Source organism: Pristiophorus japonicus, chromosome 4, assembly GCF_044704955.1.
Source record: "Pristiophorus japonicus isolate sPriJap1 chromosome 4, sPriJap1.hap1, whole genome shotgun sequence".
In the NCBI taxonomy this organism is placed as follows: Eukaryota; Metazoa; Chordata; class Chondrichthyes; family Pristiophoridae; genus Pristiophorus; species Pristiophorus japonicus.
In genome coordinates, this window is record NC_091980.1 from 209,363,793 (window position 1) to 209,383,948 (window position 20,156).

Below are 20,156 nucleotides of genomic sequence, written 5' to 3' on the forward strand. Positions count from 1 at the left end.
TAGAAGAAGGGGGAGCCGCGGTCCAGATTCAGCAGAATCCAGATCCGCGACCTCACAAACGCGCCTCGGGACCCGACGAGCTGCAGGTCCTTCAGCGCGGCCGCCTTCGCTTCGTACACCATCCGCAGGGCCGGGTCCTCGACGACTTGACCGAGACGGGACTCCAGGTCGGGCACCTCTTTTTCTAGGCGTCCGACCCTGGCCGCCCGCCTCTTGGTCGACTCCCTCGCGTACTCTTGACAGAAGACGCGGACGTGAGCCTTGCCCACGTCCCACCATAGCCTCAAGGAGGGGAAGCCCCCCTGCTTCCTTCTCCAGTCGGCCCAGAAACGACGGAACGAGTCCTGGAACCGCACGTCCTCCAGCAGCCGGTTGTTAAAATGCCAGTACGCGGACCCCGTCCTCGCGCGGAGCGAAGCGAGCTCTGCCTACACCAGGTGGTGGTCCGAACACGGCACCGGCCGCATGGAGGCCGCCGGGACGCAGGAAACGTACGCCCGAGACACGTAAAGGCAGTCGACTCTGGACCATCCTACTCCAGGCCTCACCCAAGTAAAGGCGCTGGAGTCGTGATGGAGATTTCGCCAGACGTCCACCAAGTTGAAGGACCCGATCAGGTCCCTCAACTTCTCCATCGCCGTCATGCTCTGCGGGGCACCGGAGCGGTCCCTCGCCTCGAGGGTGCAGTTAAAATCCCCCCCGAGGACAATGCAGTCGCCGACGTCGACGGAGCCAAGAAGAGCGGACACTTCTTCGAAGAAGCGCGCTTGCCGCGGGCCGGGCTGAGGGGCGTACACGTTCACGAGATGGAGCGGCACGTCCCCCAGGCGAAACGTGATGTGCAGCAAGCGACCTGGCACGGGCTCCTCGACCCCCAAGATCTCTGGCTGAAAATGCGGGGCCAGCAAGATGGCCACCCCACAAGAAGTAGCGGTGAGGTGGCTCATGCGGACCTCTCCTTGCCATTCCAGGAGCCACGTGGCTTCGTCTCCCGGAACGGTGTAGGTTTCTTTCAGGAAGCACACCGCATATTTCCCCTCCCGCAGGAGCGAAAATTTGTTAAATCTACGGCGTGCCTCTCCGATGTTGAGGCTGGCTATGGTTATCTTCATGACAAAAGCATAGTGCAACCTCTACCTAACCTATTGTGGGGGGGGGGGGAGTGGAGTCGTTTGTTGACCTCCACTCCTTCAGCAGCCCAGCGAGGAACTTTTTGAGCCGGCGCAGCTTAAGGCCTTGTGCCTTTGATAAGGGCCCACCCGCGGCCATGGTTTTAGCGGCGGCGCGGACGGACGCGATGAGCAGCCCCGGCTCGGACCATCTTTCCAGGGCCAGATGGGCTCGGTTGCGGCGACCCTGGCTCTGGACCAAAAAGTCCCAGAGTTCCTTTACAGGAATGAGGGGGGACTCGGCGCCGGGCTCGAGGAGATCCACCGCCTCACTGGCGATGGACTCGAGATCTTCTCCCTCGTCCCCCATTGAGTCCCCGTCCCCCTCCGGGAGGTCGCCGCCAGCAGCCGGCCTGTCGACCGCACGAGGTACGGCAAACGGCCCGGCCGCTCCATCCGGCCCTGGCTCTGCCCCGATCCCACCCCCAGGATCGTCGGCAGAGGAGTCCCCACTGGGCTCTTTTAAAAGCGGTGCCGGGTCAGGAAGCGACAGCGGAAGGGGTTCCTCCTCCGCCCCAGGAACCGGGGAACACGGAGAGACCTGGTTTAGGAAATTTTCCAGGTCCTCCAAGTACCCCAGCTCCAAAGTAGGGGGCGAGGGTGGTTGTTCTTCCCCCTCCCCGCCGCCACCCCCCGACCCACCGTGTACAGAATCATTAAAATTGTTAACATTTTGAGTTTCTTCCGGGTCGAGCGACTCCCGGGGGAAGTTGGTTAATTGCTGGGCGGGCTCAGGTCGGCCTTTTCGGCCCCGCCTGCCTCAGTCCCCGGGACGCTCGACCCGGCGGCTACGCATTTCTCCGCTGGCCCCACGACAGGCAGATCTTCCACACCATCCCCGGGAGGCAGAGGCTGGGCAGCCTCGACTGCCCCACCCTCCCCGGGGACAGATTCCTCTTGCCTACGGCACAGTTTGGGGGCGCTGGTGGGGGACGCGGGACACGCGGGACACGCGGTGGCACCGACTCCTCCGCGGAGGGATGTTGTTCCCCCTCCGCCTCATTGGAGCGGCACCTCCTTTTGTTCCTGGGGGGGCGCGGAGGCAGGGAGACCTCCATGTCTGCCGAGGCCTCCCGCTCCGGCCCCCCTTTTTCTTATCTTGCCTGAGCCCCTCTGTGATATTGGTCAAGGGCACGGGCTCAGGGCACCCCGCGCTCGCCGGTGACAAGGTTGGGCCGAGCGCGGTGATCGGGCTGTCTGGCGCACTGAGGGGACCCGCCTCGAGATGTTTCGCCTTCCTCCGCGCCGCCTTTCCGGCCGGACGCTCTCCCTTCCCCCCCCCCCCCCCCCGCCGGAGGCCGTGAAAACAGACCCCCGGCGATGCCCGCGCACCCACAGCTCCCGGCACGCGGACGCTACTAGGGGGAGGGGTGGCGGCAGCGCCAGCCTTGGCCGCCCTCGGTGGTTTGGCGGCCTTGGAGGCGGGGCAGTTCTTACGAACATGCCCCACCTCCCTACAGGCATGGCACCGCACGCCGTCCGACGTTCAGAAGACGCGGTAGGCAGTCCCCTCGTGCACCACATTAAAATAGCCCTCCGTCGTCTCCTCCCGCGCCAGCCGGACAAAGAGCTGGCGGCGGAAGGAGAAGACGTAGCGCAGGCTGTTCTCCCTGAGGCCGAGCGGTATGGGGTTGATCCCTGACCTTACCTCCCCCAGTTGGTGTAGGTGAGGGAGGAGGAGCCCAGCGGGAACAAAGGGCGGGACGTTAGAAAGGATGACCCTCTGCCCGGTGGCCTCGAGAAGGTCCACCGGCAGGAACGTCCCGCCCACCGTGAGCCCCTTTTCAAGGACCAGGGACACCGCCCGCTCCGACCCCAGGAAGAATACAGCCTTCCCAGACATCTTGGAGGCTGCGACAATGGCCGAGGGGCCGACTACCTCAGCCATCACCCGCACGCACTCCTCGATGCTCATTGTGGGGTGAGTGTAGCTCTTGACCCCGTGTTTTTTTGTTATAAGTCTGAATGGTGGCAGGGCAGCGGGTGGCGCAGGAGGCGCCGTGGAAGCGGTTGCCACCTGCGCGTACGTCTTAGCTGGCCCTGCCACCGGCGTGAATGGGGTCGCCATCACGGGGTCCCTTTAAGGGCTACACCCACCCCAAAGTCACAGGCCTTAATGTTCTTAAATTGGCCTCGTTTAAGTGTATGAGCAGAGGAGCTCTCAATGAGGCACACCTCTCCCCTAGTTGACAATTGGGGAGGGGCCTTGCTCCCTCTGCTCAGTTGTCTTAATTGTTTTTTTCAATTAGGAGGAAAGGGCTCAGAGAGAGGGGAGAGACAGAGATTGACAGAGAAGGAGGGGGGGGGTGGGAAAGAGGGAAGCTGCGAGGGCAGGTCTCCCCTCACAGCGATGGGTGGGTGTTTCTTGGGGTGCACTCCCCAGATGGCAAAAAAACACAGTCTTTGTAGATGGTCTTCGGGTGGGGGGAGAAGATGTCTTCACCTGGGGTAGCTGGTGCCACCCAGGCACACACTCCCAACGATGTTAAATAGGGTGATTAATGATTCTTCAGCCAGGTGGCTCCAGCTATCCCAGGCTAGGCAATAGGGGAGGGGTGCTTCAGTGGTGTGTGGGGCCTAGCTGTAAGCAAGACCCCCACACACACTTCCACACACACACACCCCCCGTGATGTTCCGGCCCTCGGAATGGTCTTCTTTCCTCCCCCCACCGATACAACAAAGTCTTTCGGGGAATGCACCAATACACCCACCTTTTGATGATGAAGTCTTTCCCTCCTTCCACACTGGATTGTTGTTCTTTTCCCCCTCTCTCCAACTCTTTGTAGAAGTAATGAAGTTGTTGAATTTTCTGCTCTCCTCCTCTCCCTCTGGATGAATTGGAATTGTAGTAAGCCCCTTCCTCCTCTTCCTGGGCTGTTTCACAGGGCTCACAAAGGCCTTCCAGGCAGGAGCAACAGCAGGTAGCTCCTTCTCTCACTGCTCCAGGCTCCAAGTGAATAGGCCACGCCTCCAAAGCTCCACCATTGGTCCACAGATCCCTGAAAGTAGCAGGCCAGGTGGTTAAGAAGGCATACGGAATGCATGCCTTTATTGGCCGAGGCATAGAATACAAGAGCAGGGAGGTTATGCTTAAATTGTATAATACTCTGGTTAGGTCACAGCTTGAATACTGCATGCAGTTCTGGTCGCCATATTATAGGAAGGATGTGATTGCAATGGAGAGGGTGCAGAGGAGATTTATGAGAATGCTGCCTGGAATGGAGAATCTTAGCTATGAGGACAGATTGGATAGGCTGGGCTTGTTCTTGGAACAGAGGAGGCTGAGGGGAGACCTCATTGAGATGTATAACATTTTGAGGGACCTGGATATAGTGGATAGCAAGGGCCTATTTCCCTTGGTGGAGGGGTCAACTACAAGAAGGCATAGGTTTAAGGTGGTTGGTGGAAGGTTTTGAGGGGAAGCTTCTTCACGCAGAGGGTTGTGGGGTGTCTGGAACTCATTGCCTGGAAGGGTGGTGGAGGCAGAAACCTTCACCACATTTAAAAGGTGCTTGGATCTGCACTTGAAGTGCCGTAACCTGCAGGGTTACTGACCTAGAGCTGGTAAGTGGGATTAGACTGGTTAACCTCTTGTTGGTTGGTGCAGATACGATGGTAAGTACATCATGTAATCTAATATGGCCAGAGTGCTCTCCTGGACTAGTTTCTATCATCTAGATGGGTCGGAGAGGAATTTTCGCAGATTTTTTTTCCCCCAATTGCCTAAGTTTTTATCTTTTTTTTGCCTCTCCCAGGAGATCGCATAGCTCCGGGTGGGATGGAGTGTAAAATGTTGCGATACATGGGGTATCGCAGTTGTGTGGGGCGGACTGGTTGGGCCGGATGCTCTTTACCTGTCTGCCATTGTTCATTGTTCATAGGCTTATATGTAACCTTCAGGACCTTGTGACTCTTTGTTGTCCGGCGCGGACACAATGGGCCGAAATGGCCTCCTTCTGTGCTGTAAGCTTCTGTGTTTCTAATACATTAGAACAGTAGCTCTGCAGCTGAAGTTCAAATCCATCCTAGACTGATGGCATGAAACTCCTCTCTGCTGACTAAATGAAATGTGATGGTGAGGTCTTAACTTTATTCCATTTCGATGTGAGGCCACCTAACCTGCCCCAAATTCAGCACTTACAAACAATCTCTCACAAAGAAGCAGCGAAAATAGCTGATGTCGGAAGAGGAAAATTTGCAGTGGTGCTGCAAGGAACGCTGTCCTGAGTCTTAAGACTAAGACATATAGTTCAGGTACAGGTTTTTAAAAATGTGTTCCGGGATGTGGTCGTCACTGGTAAGGCCAGCATTTATTGCCCATCCCTAATTGCCCTTGAGAAGGTGGTGGTGAGCCGCTGCCTTCAACTGCTGAAGTTCGTGTGTTGAAGGTACTCCCACAATGCTGTTATGGAGGGAGTTCCAGGACCTTGACCTTGATGAAGGAACAGCGATTATATTTCTAAATCTGGATGGTGTGTAACTTAGATGTTCTATAGTTTAGTTCTACTCCAGCTCCCCGCTGGAGTGGAACTAAACTACTGAACCAGTGGGAAGCTGTTCAACCTACGCCCAGGTCCAAGACCACCCCAACCTCTGTCGTCGAGCTACAGTACACGCACATACAGAGGCTGAACTCCAGGACATAGTTGACGCATTTACTGAGGCGTACGAAAGCCTGGGCCTTACATTAAACATCAGCAAGACAAAGGTCCTCCACCAACCTGTCCTTATCGCACAGCACTGTCCCCCCAGTCATCAAGATCCACGGCGCCGCCCTGGACAACATGGACCACTTCCCATATCTCGGGAGCCTCCTATCAACAAGAGCAGGCATTGACGACGAGATCCAACACTGCCTCCAGTGCGCCAGTGCAGCCTTCGGCCACCTGAGGAAAAGAGTGTTTGAAGACCAGGCCCTCAAAACTGCCACCAAGTTCATGGTCTACAAGGCTGTAGTAATACCCTCCCTCCTGTATGGCTCAGAAACATGGGCCATGTACAATAGACACCAAGTCGTTGGAGAAATATCACCAACGATGTCTCTGCAAGATCCTACAAATCCCCTGGGAGGACAGATTCACCAATATTAGCGTCCTCGACCAGCCAACATCCCCAGCATCGAGGCACTGACCACACTTGATCAGCTCCGCTGCGCAGGCCACATAGTTCGCATGCCAGACACGAGACTCCCAAATCAAGCGCTCTACTCAGAACTCCTTCATGGCAAACAAGCCAAAGGTGAGCAGCGGAAACGTTACAAGGACATCCTGAAAGCCTCTCTGATAAAGTGCAACATCCCCACTGACACCTGGGAGACCCGAGCCAAAGACTGCCCTAAGTGGAGGAAGCGCATCTGGGAGGACGCTGAGCACCTTGAGTCTCGTCGCCGAGAGCGTGCAGAAATCAAGTGCAGGCAGCGGAAAGAGCGTGCGGCAAACCAGTCCCACCCACCCCTTCCCTTAACGACTATCTGCCCCACCTGTGACGGGGACTGTGGTTCTCGTATTGGACTGTACAGCCACCTAAGAACTCATGTTAAGAGTGGAAGTAAGTCTTCCTCGATTCCAAGGGACTGCCTATGATGATAATGAACTTGGAGGGGAAATTGCAGGTGACGGTGCTCCCATGCACCTGATGCCCTTGACCACCTAAGTCGCGGGTTTAGGGAGATTCTGCCGAAGAAGCCTTGGCGAGTTGCTGCAGTGCATCTTGTAGATGGTACACACTGCAGCCACAGTGCACCAGTGCTGGAGGGAATGAATGTTGAAGATGGTGGATGATGTGCCAATCAAGCGGGCTGCTTTGTCTGGATGAACATCTTGAGTGTTGTTGGAGCTGCACTCATCCAGGCAAGTGGAGAGTATTCCATCACACTCCTTACTTGTGCCTTGTAAGTGGTGGGAAGTCAGGAGCTGAGACACTCGCTGCAAAATACCCAGCCTCTGACTTGCTCTTATAGCCACAGTATTAATGTGGCTAGTCCAGTTAAGTTTCTGGTCAATAGTGACCCCCAGGATGTTGATGGTGGGGGTTTCGACGATGGTAATGCCCTTAAATATCAAAGGGAGGTGGTTAGCCTCTCGCTTATTGGAGATGGTCATTGCCTGAAACTTATGTGGCGCGAATGTTACTTGCCACTTATCAGCCCAAGCCTGAATGTCATCCAGTGTCTTGCTGCATGGACTACTTCATTATCTGAGGAGTTGCGAATGGAACTGAACACTGTGCAATCACCAGCTAACATCCCCACTTCTGACCTTATGATGTAAAGAAGGTCATTAATGAAGTGGCTGAAGATGCTTGGGCCTAGGACACTGCCCTGAGGAACTCCTGCAGCGATGTCCTGGGGCTGTGATGATTGACCTCCAATAACCATAACCATCTTCCTATGTGCAAGGTATGACTCCAGCCAGTGGAGAATTTTCCCCAGATTCCCATTGACTTCAACAGTGAAGGGAGTATTGTCCTGCAGCTATCTCTGCTATTTGTCTGTCGTTATTTAGGTCTCCTTGGACCGTATGCTGATTGTGGCTCAGAGCATTTCGGTGATCTGTTCTCCGTGTTCGTGAGATGGCTGCTACAAGATGCACGGAAATAATTAGCTACCCTTTGGTGGCATGGCATACTGTAGATGCAAAGCCACATTTTACCAATTCGTGCTATGGTTGTTTACTGCCTGGGAACTTATTTAAGCAGCGTCTAAGCTGATTTCACTTGAGAGTCTTTATCAGAATAAATCACTTTTGGTACAGTCGGTCTGAGCTGGATTGAAACCCATATGCGAAAGATGTCGAGAGCAATCTTACCCCTCATTTATTATTTTTCATTCACAAATCTGTGCTGAAAGTCTCCATTTTTTTTTAAATCAAAGATTTTGGAGGGAGTCAAGAACACTGTCAAAATCAATAATAAAGTTCAACTTTTTTTCAAACCTGTCGACATAGAAGTGTAAATTTGTTGGATTTCACAAGTTTTCTCATTTTTGTACTCACTCGCATGCTACCAGTGGAACGTCTTGAAGTTCTGGAGAGTTGTAGGTTTGGCCGGCAGAATCGGCCTCACGCCCGGAGACAGCGGGTCGAGGTTTGGCTACAAAACAAGCCGCGGGGATGGGGGAGGAGAGAGCGAGAGGTGGTGATCGGAAGGCTTGGAGCCTGGGGAGGGGGAGAGAGAAGTCACAAACAATTAGTAAAGGCTGGGGAGGAAGAGGGGAGAGAGAGAGAGGTGCCGATCGGAAGGCTTGGAGCCCGGGGAGGGGGAGAGAGAGAGCGAGAGAGAGAGGGGTCACAAGACTTGAATGTGGTCCATCTATACAGACCTGGAGAGATACAACTGCGAACCTGTGCTGCAAACTTTCCTGCCGTTTTGAAGGTTAAATTTAAGTCAGCGGCAACTATTCCACATGGACATGTTTACTGTTGGGAGCAGTTATGTAATGTTGTGTTGTGTTAATGGAACATGCTTCAGTTTTAATGTAAAATATATATGATTCAAAAGTTTACAGTAACTTAACTAATAAAATTATTCTTTCATCAAACTTTAAGATCATTCTTTAAGATCGCTTAAAAACTTTAAGATCACTTATAAACTTGTAAATTTGCATAACTTTCGAAAAACTTTTAATTTGAGAACAGTTACAAAAGTATCAATAATAATAACAACAACACAACAGCAGTCCCGGCTATCGTTCACATTTCTCGTGAGTGTTGTTACTTCTCCTGACAGTCCCGCTACCTCATCACTCGCCCCACTGATGGTGTCCAGGAGTGATTGCGTAATGTCAGTGCTCACCACACTCAATGACATCATCTGAATCACATCTGTTAGATCCTGCATCTCAGGAGAGTGTGGTCGAGCTCTCCCTCCCCTCCTCCCCATGCACCACACCACTGGAACCCGCAACCTCGGAAGGTGGGGCCCTGGGTGAGCCTTGCTGCACCCCACCACTGGGACCCCGACCTCGGAAGGTGTGCAACCATGGAATGTCCGGCCAACACTCAAAGGGGCTGTCATCTCCATGAGCGGTACCTCCTCCAAAGTCAGTACAACAGTGGGAGCTTCATCCAGCTCCATCCCCTCCCCCTCGCCCCCATGGATGGATTGGAAGATGTTCTCTTCTGGCTCGTCTGTGTCTGAATAATCTTCTGCATCGTCAGGGTTGGCCTCAAGTTCTGCAAAATATAACAGAACAGTCAAATGGTCAGCAGCAGAGGAGGCGGCACGATGGGTGGCAGGAGTAGGCTCACACATCGCAGGCCAGGCAGCAGGTTGATTTGAAGGGCCACGATGAATTTGCAGGACTTACCCTCTCCCTCGAGTGTGGGCCCAGTTTGTGCAGTACTGATTGCTTTTTTCCAGGCAGGACCCACCAAAGCAGCGACCCTCTCTTCCAAGGGTGTCAGTGGGTGCAGATTTGTCGGGCCTCCTCCTGTTCGAGTTCTTTCCCTTTTGTTGTGTGCCACTTTCCTCTGCAGAGATGAAAATGCAATTTTCTGCTAGGTGAGACATATACAGCTGGTCACATTTACAATTGCATTGGATAAATGAAAATATTACTTACACGAACTACTTGACCAAGGTCCTGCCATTTCTTTTTACACTGGCCTCCAGATCTCGTGGTGTTCACCATTGCGCAGCAATCTTCTCCAACTTTTCTTTTGGTGGAACTTTTATGTGACCTCTGCTGGTGTCCAGCTCCTGCCATGTGTTCTCAATCACAATAACTAGTGCCTCCACTTCTTTCTATAAGAAATTCTTGGTCCTTGCACTGCGTTGCATCTTGTATAGCTCCAGCTGCAATTTTTCCAATACTCTCACACAGCACTTGTAACATACACAACTGGCTCTTTAAAAATGGGCGATTGCCAAATCCGAGCTGTACTGAGCATGCGCGTCCATTGGAACAATGTCAAAAATGTAACTCATTTTTCCCCGCGCATGCGCAGAAGGTGCGGCATCGTTTTTTGGGGCAGACAGCAGGCTCCACTCCCCGAGGCGACTGGACATGCTGCGCGGTGCCAAATTCGAATTATACATCGGGGAAACTTTGGCAAATTATTTCTGGTACATTTCTGGCCTAGAAAAACGGGCGTAACTCTGGCAATATGCCAGAAATTGGGCTTGGGGAAAATTGAGCCCCATGTCTGTAACTGATTTCACCAGAGCAGCTGAAGGAGAAGACGACCTGAAATGGTGGTTCTCGGAGGCACGAAACATGTTTTTTTGATGGTATTGGGGAAAATTGAGTACCAAGTACTTAACTTAAGTTTTACTTACTTAAAAATATATCAAATTAAGAACTTGACTTCTCCAAACTCTTCAGCAGCTAAATTGTAGTGCATCATCTTGATTGCTTAAAAGGATTATTTGTTAATTCTGCTGATAAGTGTTTGGATGAAATGTCAGTGTTGCCAGCTCATTATACAAATATAAAAAATGATAACTATCATCAGTGTTAAGCAACCTCGTTTCTCCTCTGGTTCACAATAACATGTTTCGAGTAAGCATGAGACTTCGTAATGGAGTATACGGAACAGACTTTGTTGATAGTAAAGGTGATCAGTCTTAACTGCATACAGAGAGTGACTTTACCGGTTTCTGTATCTTTCAAGTACACTGACAAACTGTTGAAAACCATGATCCTTTATACACCATATTTTGACTACAACAAAGGAAAATGCCAATGACATGTCTGTTTCCCAAATCCTCTGAAAACAGATTACCGATGTAAACAGTTTGCAATTGTTTACCTCAAAAATTACCTTAAATAAGACTTCCTGACAACATTTTCTAGTATCTTTGACCAATTGTTATCTGTAACCAATGGATCCCTACTTTCCATGTTTATTACCCTAAAACGAAACATTATCTATTCATGGGTGATGTCATCACTAACAATTATTCCTTTACACAAGCACTTTACATTTCAGAAAATAAGCAATGCCTTCTATTCAGACACTTCCGTGTCATCCTGTTTATATCTTGGAAAGCCTGACAATGCAGTCCTTTTACAACACTTCCAGGAAAACCTGTTGCTTTAAGATACAAAGTAGCTTGACTGTTAAACTTTTAACTTTCACGTGTCCAACAATCTACATAGCATCTAACGCATGTATTTTCCTGCAGGATTTCCATTTGAATAGAGTGAACCTGGAAGAAACGCCAGGACTAGAAAATTCTCCTGCAGGGGCTAGACCAAAGAAAAAAAATAAAAAAACCTACGACTTAACAGCTGCTGATCATTTTTGGCAAAGACACAAAGGCAGGTAATGTATTTTGGTATTTTATTTTATTAATGCTTTCATGAGGAAATACTGCCAGAAATATTTACATAATGCATAATGTGTGACAATTCATGTACAGTATGAATGTGTGATGTGTGTGTATATATACATACATACTTGCTAGGAGATCTATAGCATTGCTGATGGTGAGTTAGAGGGTTTTCTATTTTTCTAACAGTCGGGATGTTATATAGAGCATACAGTTATTGAATAAGTCAAATTTCATTTTTTATGTATTCTGAGAGGTATACTGGTGCTTTGGGGATTGAATGCCACAACTCTCTCCATTATTCTATAAAAACTATAAATAAGTGGCTTATATATATTCCTACCTGTGTACTCTGTTTTTATCTGTTACCAGTTTTAAAGCTGACAGTACACACTGAGATGGTATGCAAGTTGCATCAATTGGAGGTAGATATCTGGTATTTCATAGTTGTAGCCAGGGGAGTAGTGTCTAGAAGCACTTTGGTACAGTCCTGTGCTTTGTCACTGAGGATAATCCTGGACATTGATAGCTTTGGGGATGTTCCTGGTTGTTTGGCCTCCTTGTGGGGAAGCATCTGACACTTCCCTCTATGGCGAGCCTGAGATAGTGAGCTCTATTATGGGGAGATGTGAAGTTATTAGCTGATCAACACACTTTTTACTTGAAGTGTGAACTTGCATATCTATCATTTATTCTTGACTATGGTTATGTTATGAATCCCTAATCTCTTTATGCAGTCCTTTTCCAGAGGTAGCTGAATCAGTGCAACAAGAACTGGATTCTTACAGGACCCAAGAAGATGAGGTCAAACATTTGAAGAGCATCATGGTAAGGGGGTAGTCCTTAGCAGCAAGATTTCTTTCCCTTTACTCCTCTGGCGCTGTCTCCTTTGAGTGCTTCACTCTGTTTCACCCCCCATATCTCTCCTTTAAAATCCTGTCTACCGACATAACATAAGAATATAAGAAATAGAGCAGGAGTAGGCCATAGAAACATAGAAAATAGGTGCAGGAGTAGGCCATTCGGCCCTTCTAGCCTGCACCGCCATTCAATGAGTTCATGGCTGAACATGCAACTTCAGTACCCCATTCCTGCTTTCTCACCGTACCCCTTGATTCCCCTAGTAGTAAGGACTTCATCCAACTCCTTTTTGAATATATTTAGTGAATTGGCCTCAACAACTTTCTGTGGTAGAGAATTCCACAGGTTCACCACTCTCTGGGTGAAGAAATTCCTCCTCATCTCGGTCCTAAATGGCTTACCCCTTATCCTTAGATTGTGTCCCCTGGTTCTGGACTTCCCCAACATTGGGAACATTCTTCCTGCATCTAACCTGTCTAACCCCGTCAGAATTTTAAACGTTTCTATGAGGTCCCCTCTCATTCTTCTGAACTCCAGTGAATACAAGCCCAGTTGAACCAGTCTTTCTTGATAGGTCAGTCCCGCCATCCCGGGAATCAGTCTGGTGAACCTTCGCTGCACTCCCTCAATAGCAAGAATGTCCTTCCTCAGGTTAGGAGACCAAAACTGTACACAATACTCCAGGTGTGGCCTCACCAAGTCCCTGTACAACTGTAGCAACACCTCCCTGCCCCTGTACTCAAATCCCCTCGCTATGAAGGCCAACATGCCATTTGCTTTCTTAACCGCCTGCTGTACCTGCATGCCAATCTTCAATGAGTGATGTACCATGACACCCAGGTCTCTTTGCACCTCCCCTTTTCCTAATCTGTCACCATTCAGATAATAGTCTGCCTCTCTGTTTTTACCACCAAAGTGGATAACCTCACATTTATCCACATTATACTTCATCTGCCATGCATTTGCCCACTCACCTAACCTATCCAAGTCGCTCTGCAGCCTCATAGCATCCTCCTCGCAGCTCAGACTGCCACCCAACTTAGTGTCATCCGCAAATTTGGAGATACTACATTTAATCCCCTCGTCTAAATCATTAATGTACAATGTAAACAGCTGGGGCCCCAGCACAGAACCTTGCGGTACCCCACTAGTCACTGCCTGACATTCTGAAAAGTCCCCATTCACTCCTACTCTTTGCTTCCTGTCTGACAACCAGTTCTCAATCCACGTCAGCACACTACCCCCAATCCCATGTGCTTTAACTTTGCACATTAGTCTCTTGTGTGGGACTTAGTCGAAAGCCTTCTGAAAGTCCAAATATACCACATCAACTGGTTCTACCTTGTCCACTCTACTGGAAACATCCTCAAAAAATTCCAGAAGATTTGTCAAGCATGATTTCCCTTTCACAAATCCATGCTGACTTGGACCTATCATATCACCTCTTTCCAAATGCACTGCTATGACATCCTTAATAATTGATTCCATCATTTTACCCACTACCGATGTCAGGCTGACCGGTCTATAATTCCCTGTTTTCTCTCTCCCTCCTTTTTTAAAAAGTGGGGTTACATTGGCTACCCTCCACTCCATAGGAACTGATCCAGAGTCAATGGAATGTTGGAAAATGACTGTCAATGCATCCAATATTTCCAAGGCCACCTCCTTAAGTACTCTGGGATGCAGTCCATCAGGCCCTGGGGATTTATCGGCCTTCAATCCCATCAATTTCCCGACTAATAAGGATTTCCCTCAGTTCATCCTCCTTACTAGACCCTCCGACCCCTTTTATATCCGAAAGGTTGTTTGTGTCCTCCTTAGTGAATACCGAACCAAAGTACTTGTTCAATTGGTCCGCCATTTCTTTGTTCCCCGTTATGACTTCCCCTGATTCTGACTGCAGGGGACCTACGTTTGTCTTTACTAACCTTTTTCTCTTTACATATCTATAGAAACTTTTGCAATCCGTCTTAATGTTCCCTGCAAACTTCTTCTCGTACTCCATTTTCCCTGCCCTAATCAAACCCTTTGTCCTCCTCTGCTGAGTTCTAAATGTCTCAAGTCCCCGGGTTCGCTGCTATTTCTGGCCAATTTGTATGCCACTTCCTTGGCTTTAATACTATCCCTGATTTCCCTTGATAGCCACGGTTGAGCCACCTTCCCTTTTTTATTTTTACGCCAGACAGGAATGTACAATTGTTGTAGTTCATCCATGCGGTCTCTAAATGTCTGCCATTGCCCATCCACAGTCAACCCCTTAAGTATCATTCGCCAATCTATCCTAGCCAATTCACGCCTCATACCTTCAAAGTTACCCTTCTTTAAGTTCTGGACCATGGTCTCTGAATTAACTGTTTCATTCTCCATCCTAATGCAGAATTCCACCATATTATGGTCACTCTTCCCCAAGGGGCCTCGCACAACGAGATTGCTAATTAATCCTCTCTCATTACACAACACCCAGTCTAAGATGGCCTCCCCCCTAGTTGGTTTCTCGACATATTGGTCTAAAAAACCATCCCTTATGCACTCCAGGAAATCCTCCTCCACCGTATTGCTTCCAGTTTGGTTAACCCAATCTATGTGCATATTAAAGTCACCCATTATAACTGCTGCACCTTTATTGCACGCACCCCTAATTTCCTGTTTGATGCCCTCCCCAACATCACTACTACTGTTTGGAGGTCTGTACACAACTCCCACTAACGTTTTTTGCCCTTTGGTATTCTGCAGCTCTACCCATATAGATTCCACATCATCCAAGCTAATGTCCTTCCGAACTATTGCCTTAATTTGCTCCTTAACCAGCAATGCTACCCCACCTCCTTTTCCTTTTATTCTATCTTTCCTGAATGTTGAATACCCGTGGATGTTGAGTTCCCAGCCCTGATCATCCTGGATCCACGTCTCCGTAATCCCAATCACATCATATTTGTTAACATCTATTTGCACAGTTAATTCATCCACCTTATTGCGGATACTCCTTGCATTAAGACACAAAGCCTTCAGGCTTGTTTTTTTAACACCCTTTGTCCTTTTAGAATTTTGCTGTACAGTGGCCCTTTTTGTTCTTTGCCTTGGGTTTCTCTGCCCTCCACTTTTCCTCATCTCCTTTCTGTCTTTTGCTTTTGCCTCCTTTTTGTTTCCCTCTGTCTCCCTGCATTGGTTCCCATCCCCCTGCCATATCAGTTTAAATCCTCCCCAACAGCACTAGCAAACACTCCCCCTAGGACATTGGTTCCGGTCCTGCCACTCGTGTCTGCTCCAGCATTCAATAACATCATGGCTGATCTTCGACCTCAACTCCACTTTCCTGCCCAATCCCCATATCCCTTAAAATCCTTAGAGTCCAAAAATCTATCGATCTCAGCCTTGAATATACTCAAAAACTGAGCATCCACCGTCCTCTGGGGTAGAGAATTCCAACGATTCACAACCCTCTGAGTGAAGACATTTTACCTCAACCTGTCAAGCCTCACTTTGCATTTCTCCTCAAGATATCTTCCCTTCTTTCATACCCCAGCCTCTGAACCAAGCAATACCTCATCCTAGGTGACTTAAATTTCTATCTCCAATCACCTTATTTTCTTGTATCTGAATTCATTGTTATCCTGTCTACTTTAGACATCTCCCTAAGTATAAACAAGCCTACCCCCAAGGTAAGGAAGAAGGGAACAGATACAGTTATAGAACACAAGTATAAAATGACTGTTAAAAATAAAGTGTGCGGAGCGATTAATAAAAACAAATTAAATCACCTGTACAGCAATGTGCACAGCATCCAAAACAAAACAGGGGAACTGGAGACAGTAATTGTAGCGAAGAACCAGATGTAGTAGGGATAACTGAAGCATGACTCATCATCATAGGTGGTCCCTCGAACGAGGATGACTTGCTTCCACAAGAGTTCACAGATGTTTCAATGAAGGACTCGATGTTCCAGTCCTGAACTTCAATTGAGGGGGTGGAAGATGCCTGTGTGGATTTTTTTTTAAACATGTGGTGACCGTTGCACATCAGCCACCACACGAGTTCGACAGAGCTAGGCCTTTATCCAGTGGCAAGGTTTGAACCAGGATGACTGGAGACCTGCTCTGCTGCACGGACTTAGTACACGCACACATCGCAGTGTGGGCAAGCCCGTGCTGCCCCTGGGCTCTCGGCTCTTCTGGGCTCCATACCCTCATTCGCCGCACCTTCGCCCATGACGTTCCAGTGCCCGGCGCTCCAGCTCTATTTATAGCCCCGACCTGCGATGGTGTCCTCACACAGGTCGGGGCGGCCCACGATGTCTACATAAAGTATAGGACTAGCAGGTAAATACCTGTATTACAGGTTATAACATAATAAAAGGATAAGGAAGGAAGAAGAGTGAGTGGGATAACTGTATAAATTAGAGATAACAATAGCGGTAGAAAAAAGGGACATAAACTAACATTAAGATAGAAATAAAATGCACATAGATGGAGATAAAGGATAAGAAGGGATTGGTCACACTAATAGATCTTCTTAACCGAGACTCTGCCTTTGACTCGACTGACCTCGACTCCATCCCGCAGCATGCTACCCACCACCTTCTCAGCAAAACCCCAGCCCTGCACGAGGTAGAAAAGGCCATCCGCCACCTTAAGAACAATAAGGCAACAGGAGCGGATGGAATCTCCACTGAGGCACTACAGTATGGCAGAGAGGCACTATTGACACGAATGCATGACCTCTTTTCTCTCACCTGGAAGGAGGAGAGCATGCTGGGAGATCTCAGAGATGCAGTAATCGTGACCATCTTTGAAAAAGGGACAAGTCTGACTGCGGCAACTACAGAGGAATCTCCCTGCTATCAGCCACTGGGAAAGTCGGCGCTAGAATCCTCCTCAACCATCTTCTCCCTGTGGCTGAGGAACTCCTCTCGGAGTCACAGTGCGGATTTTGTCCTCTATGGGGTACAACGGACATGATTTTTATAGTACGACAGCTGCAAGAAAAATGCAGAGAACAGCACCAACCCCTGTACGTGGCCTTCTTTGACCTTACGAAGGCCTTTCACACTGTCAACCGCGAGGGACTATGGAGCGTCCGCCTCTGTTTCGGCTGCCCCCAAAAGTTTGCCACCATTCTCCACATGCTTCACGACAACATGCAAGCCGTGATCCTGACCAACGGATCCATTATAGACCCAATCCACGTCCGGACCGGGGTCAAGCAAAGCTGCGTTATCGCGCCAACCCTCTTCTCAATCTTCCTTGCTGCGATGCTCCAACTCACACACAACAAGCTCCCCGCTGGAGTGGAACTAAACTACAGAATCAGTGGGAACCTGTTCAACCTCCGTCGTCTCCAGAGCAGATCCAAGACCGTCCCAACCTCTGTTGTCGAACTACAGTACGTGGACAACGCTTGTGTCTGCACACATTTCGAGACTGAACTCCAAGTCATAGTCAACATCTTCACTGAGGTGTACGAAAGCATGGGCCTTACACTAAACATCTGTAAGACAAAGGTCCTCCACCAGCCTGACCCCGCCACACAGCACTACCCCCCAGTCATCAAGATCCACAGCGTGACCCTGGACAACGTGGACCACTTTCCATACCTCGGGCGCCTATTATCAACCAGGGTAGACATCGACGACTAGATTCAACACGGCCTACAATGCAACCTTCGGCTGCCTGAGGAAGAGTGTGTTAGAACACCGGCCCCTCAAATCTGCCACCAAGCTGATGGTCTACATGGCTGTAATCATACCCGCCCTCCTGTATGGCTCAGAGACGTGGACCATATACTGTAGACACCTCATGTCGCTGGAGAAATACCACCAACGATGTCTCCGCAAATCTCCTGGGAGAACAGACGCACCAATGTTAGTATCCTCGACCAGGCCAACATCCCCAGCATCGAAGCACTGACCACACTCTACCAACTCCGCTGGGTGGGCCACATTGTTCGCATGCCTAACAAAAGACTCCCAAAGCAAGCGCTCTACTCTGCACTACAAAGCCTCCTTGATAAAATGCAACATCTCCACTGACACCTGGGAGTCCCTGGCCAAAAACCGTCCTAAGTGGGGGGAAGTGCATCCAGGAGGGCGCTGAGCACCTCGAGTCTCATTGCCGCGAGTATGCAGAAACCAAGCACAGGCAGCGGAAGGAGCGTGCGACAAACCAGTCCCACCCACTCTTTCCTTCAACGACTGTCTGTCCCACCTGTGACAGAGACTGTAATTCCCATATTGGACTGTACAGTCACCTAAGAACTCATTTTTAGAGTGGGAAGCAAGTCTTCCTCGATTTCGAGGGTCTGCCTATGATGATGAGGGGTATTCTACAAGCCACCTAATAGTGCCAGGGAAGTGGAGGAAGAAATATGTAAGACGATCTATGAAATGAGTAAAAGACATCGAATAATAATCATGGGAGATTTCAACTGCTCCAAAATAAACTGGCAGAAAGAGTTGGTAAAGGGGAAAAGGGAATGACATTTTTAGTATGTGCAGGACTCTTTCTTAGCCTGTATGTAGGAAGCTCAAAAAGAGAGGAATCACTGCTGGATCTAGTAACGGGAAATGAACCAGAGCAGATAAGGACATAAGAAATAGGAACAAGAGTAGGCCATATGGCCCCTCGAGCCTGCTCCGCCATTTAATATGATCATGGCTGATCCGCTCATGGACTAGGGCTCACTTCCCTGCCGTTCCCCATAATCCCTTATTCCCTTATCGATTAAGAAACTGTCTATCTTGGTCTTAAATTTATTCAATGACCCAGCTTCCACAGCTCTCTGAGGCAGCCAATTCCACAGATTTACAACCCTCTGAGAGAAGGAATTCTTCCTCATCTCAGTTTTAAATGGGTGGCCCCTTATTCTAAGATTATGCCCCCTAGTTCTAGTCTCCCCTATCAGTGGAAACATTCTTTCTGCATCCACCTTGTCAAGCCCCCTCATAATCTTATACGTTTTGATAAGATCACCTCTCATTCTTCTGAATTCCGATGAGTAGAGGCCCAACCTACACAACATTTCCTCATAAGTCAACCCCCTCATCTCCGGAATCAATCTAGTGAACCTTCTTTGAACTGCCTCCAAAGCAAGTATATCCGTTCTTAAATATGGAAACCAAAACTGCGCGCAGTGTTCCAGGTGTGGCCTCACCAATACCCTGTATAGCTGTAGCAAGACTTCCCTGCTTTTAGACTCCATCCCCTTTGCAATAAAGGCCAAGATTCCATTGGCCTTCCTGATCACTTGCTGTACCTGCATATTAACTTTTTGTGTTTCATGCACCAGGACCCCCAGGTCCCGCTGTACTGCAGCACTTTGCAATTTTTCTTCATTTAAATAATAACTTGCTCTTCGATTTTTTTTTTTTGCCAAAGTTCTAACCTCACACTTTGCAACATTATACTCCACCTGCCAAATTTTTGCCCACTCACTTAGCCTGTCTATGTCCTTTTGCAGGTTTTTTGTGTCCAACTCACACATTGCTTTTCCTCCCATCTTTGTATCGTTAGCAAACTTGGCTACGTTACACTCAGTCCTTTCTTCCAAGTCGTTAATATAGATTGTAAATAGTTGGGGTCCCAGCACTGATCCCTGCAACACCCCACTAGTTACTGATTGCCAACCTGAGAATAGAAACATAGAAAATAGGTGCAGGAGTAGGCCATTCGGCCCTTCTAGCCTGCACCGCCATTCAATGAGTTCATGGCTGAACATGCAACTTCAGTACCCCCTTCCTGCTCTCTCACCATACCCCTTGTAGTAAGGACTTCATCTAACTCCCTTTTGAATATATTTAGTGAATTGGCCTCAACTACTTTCTGTGGTAGAGAATTCCACAGGTTCACCACTCTCTGGGT

General features: G+C 49.1%; 1 protein-coding gene across 1 annotated transcript in view; it reads left to right on the top strand.

The window, feature by feature from the left end:
• scfd1 (sec1 family domain containing 1) overlaps nt 1–20,156 on the top strand; it is a 255,518-nt gene that overhangs the window by 71,351 nt on the left and 164,011 nt on the right. The window contains exons 11-12 of the mRNA XM_070877445.1: nt 11,296–11,435; nt 12,180–12,270. Coding sequence (XP_070733546.1) covers nt 11,296–11,435; nt 12,180–12,270 — 231 coding nt within the window. The remainder of the gene's footprint in view (nt 1–11,295; nt 11,436–12,179; nt 12,271–20,156) is intronic.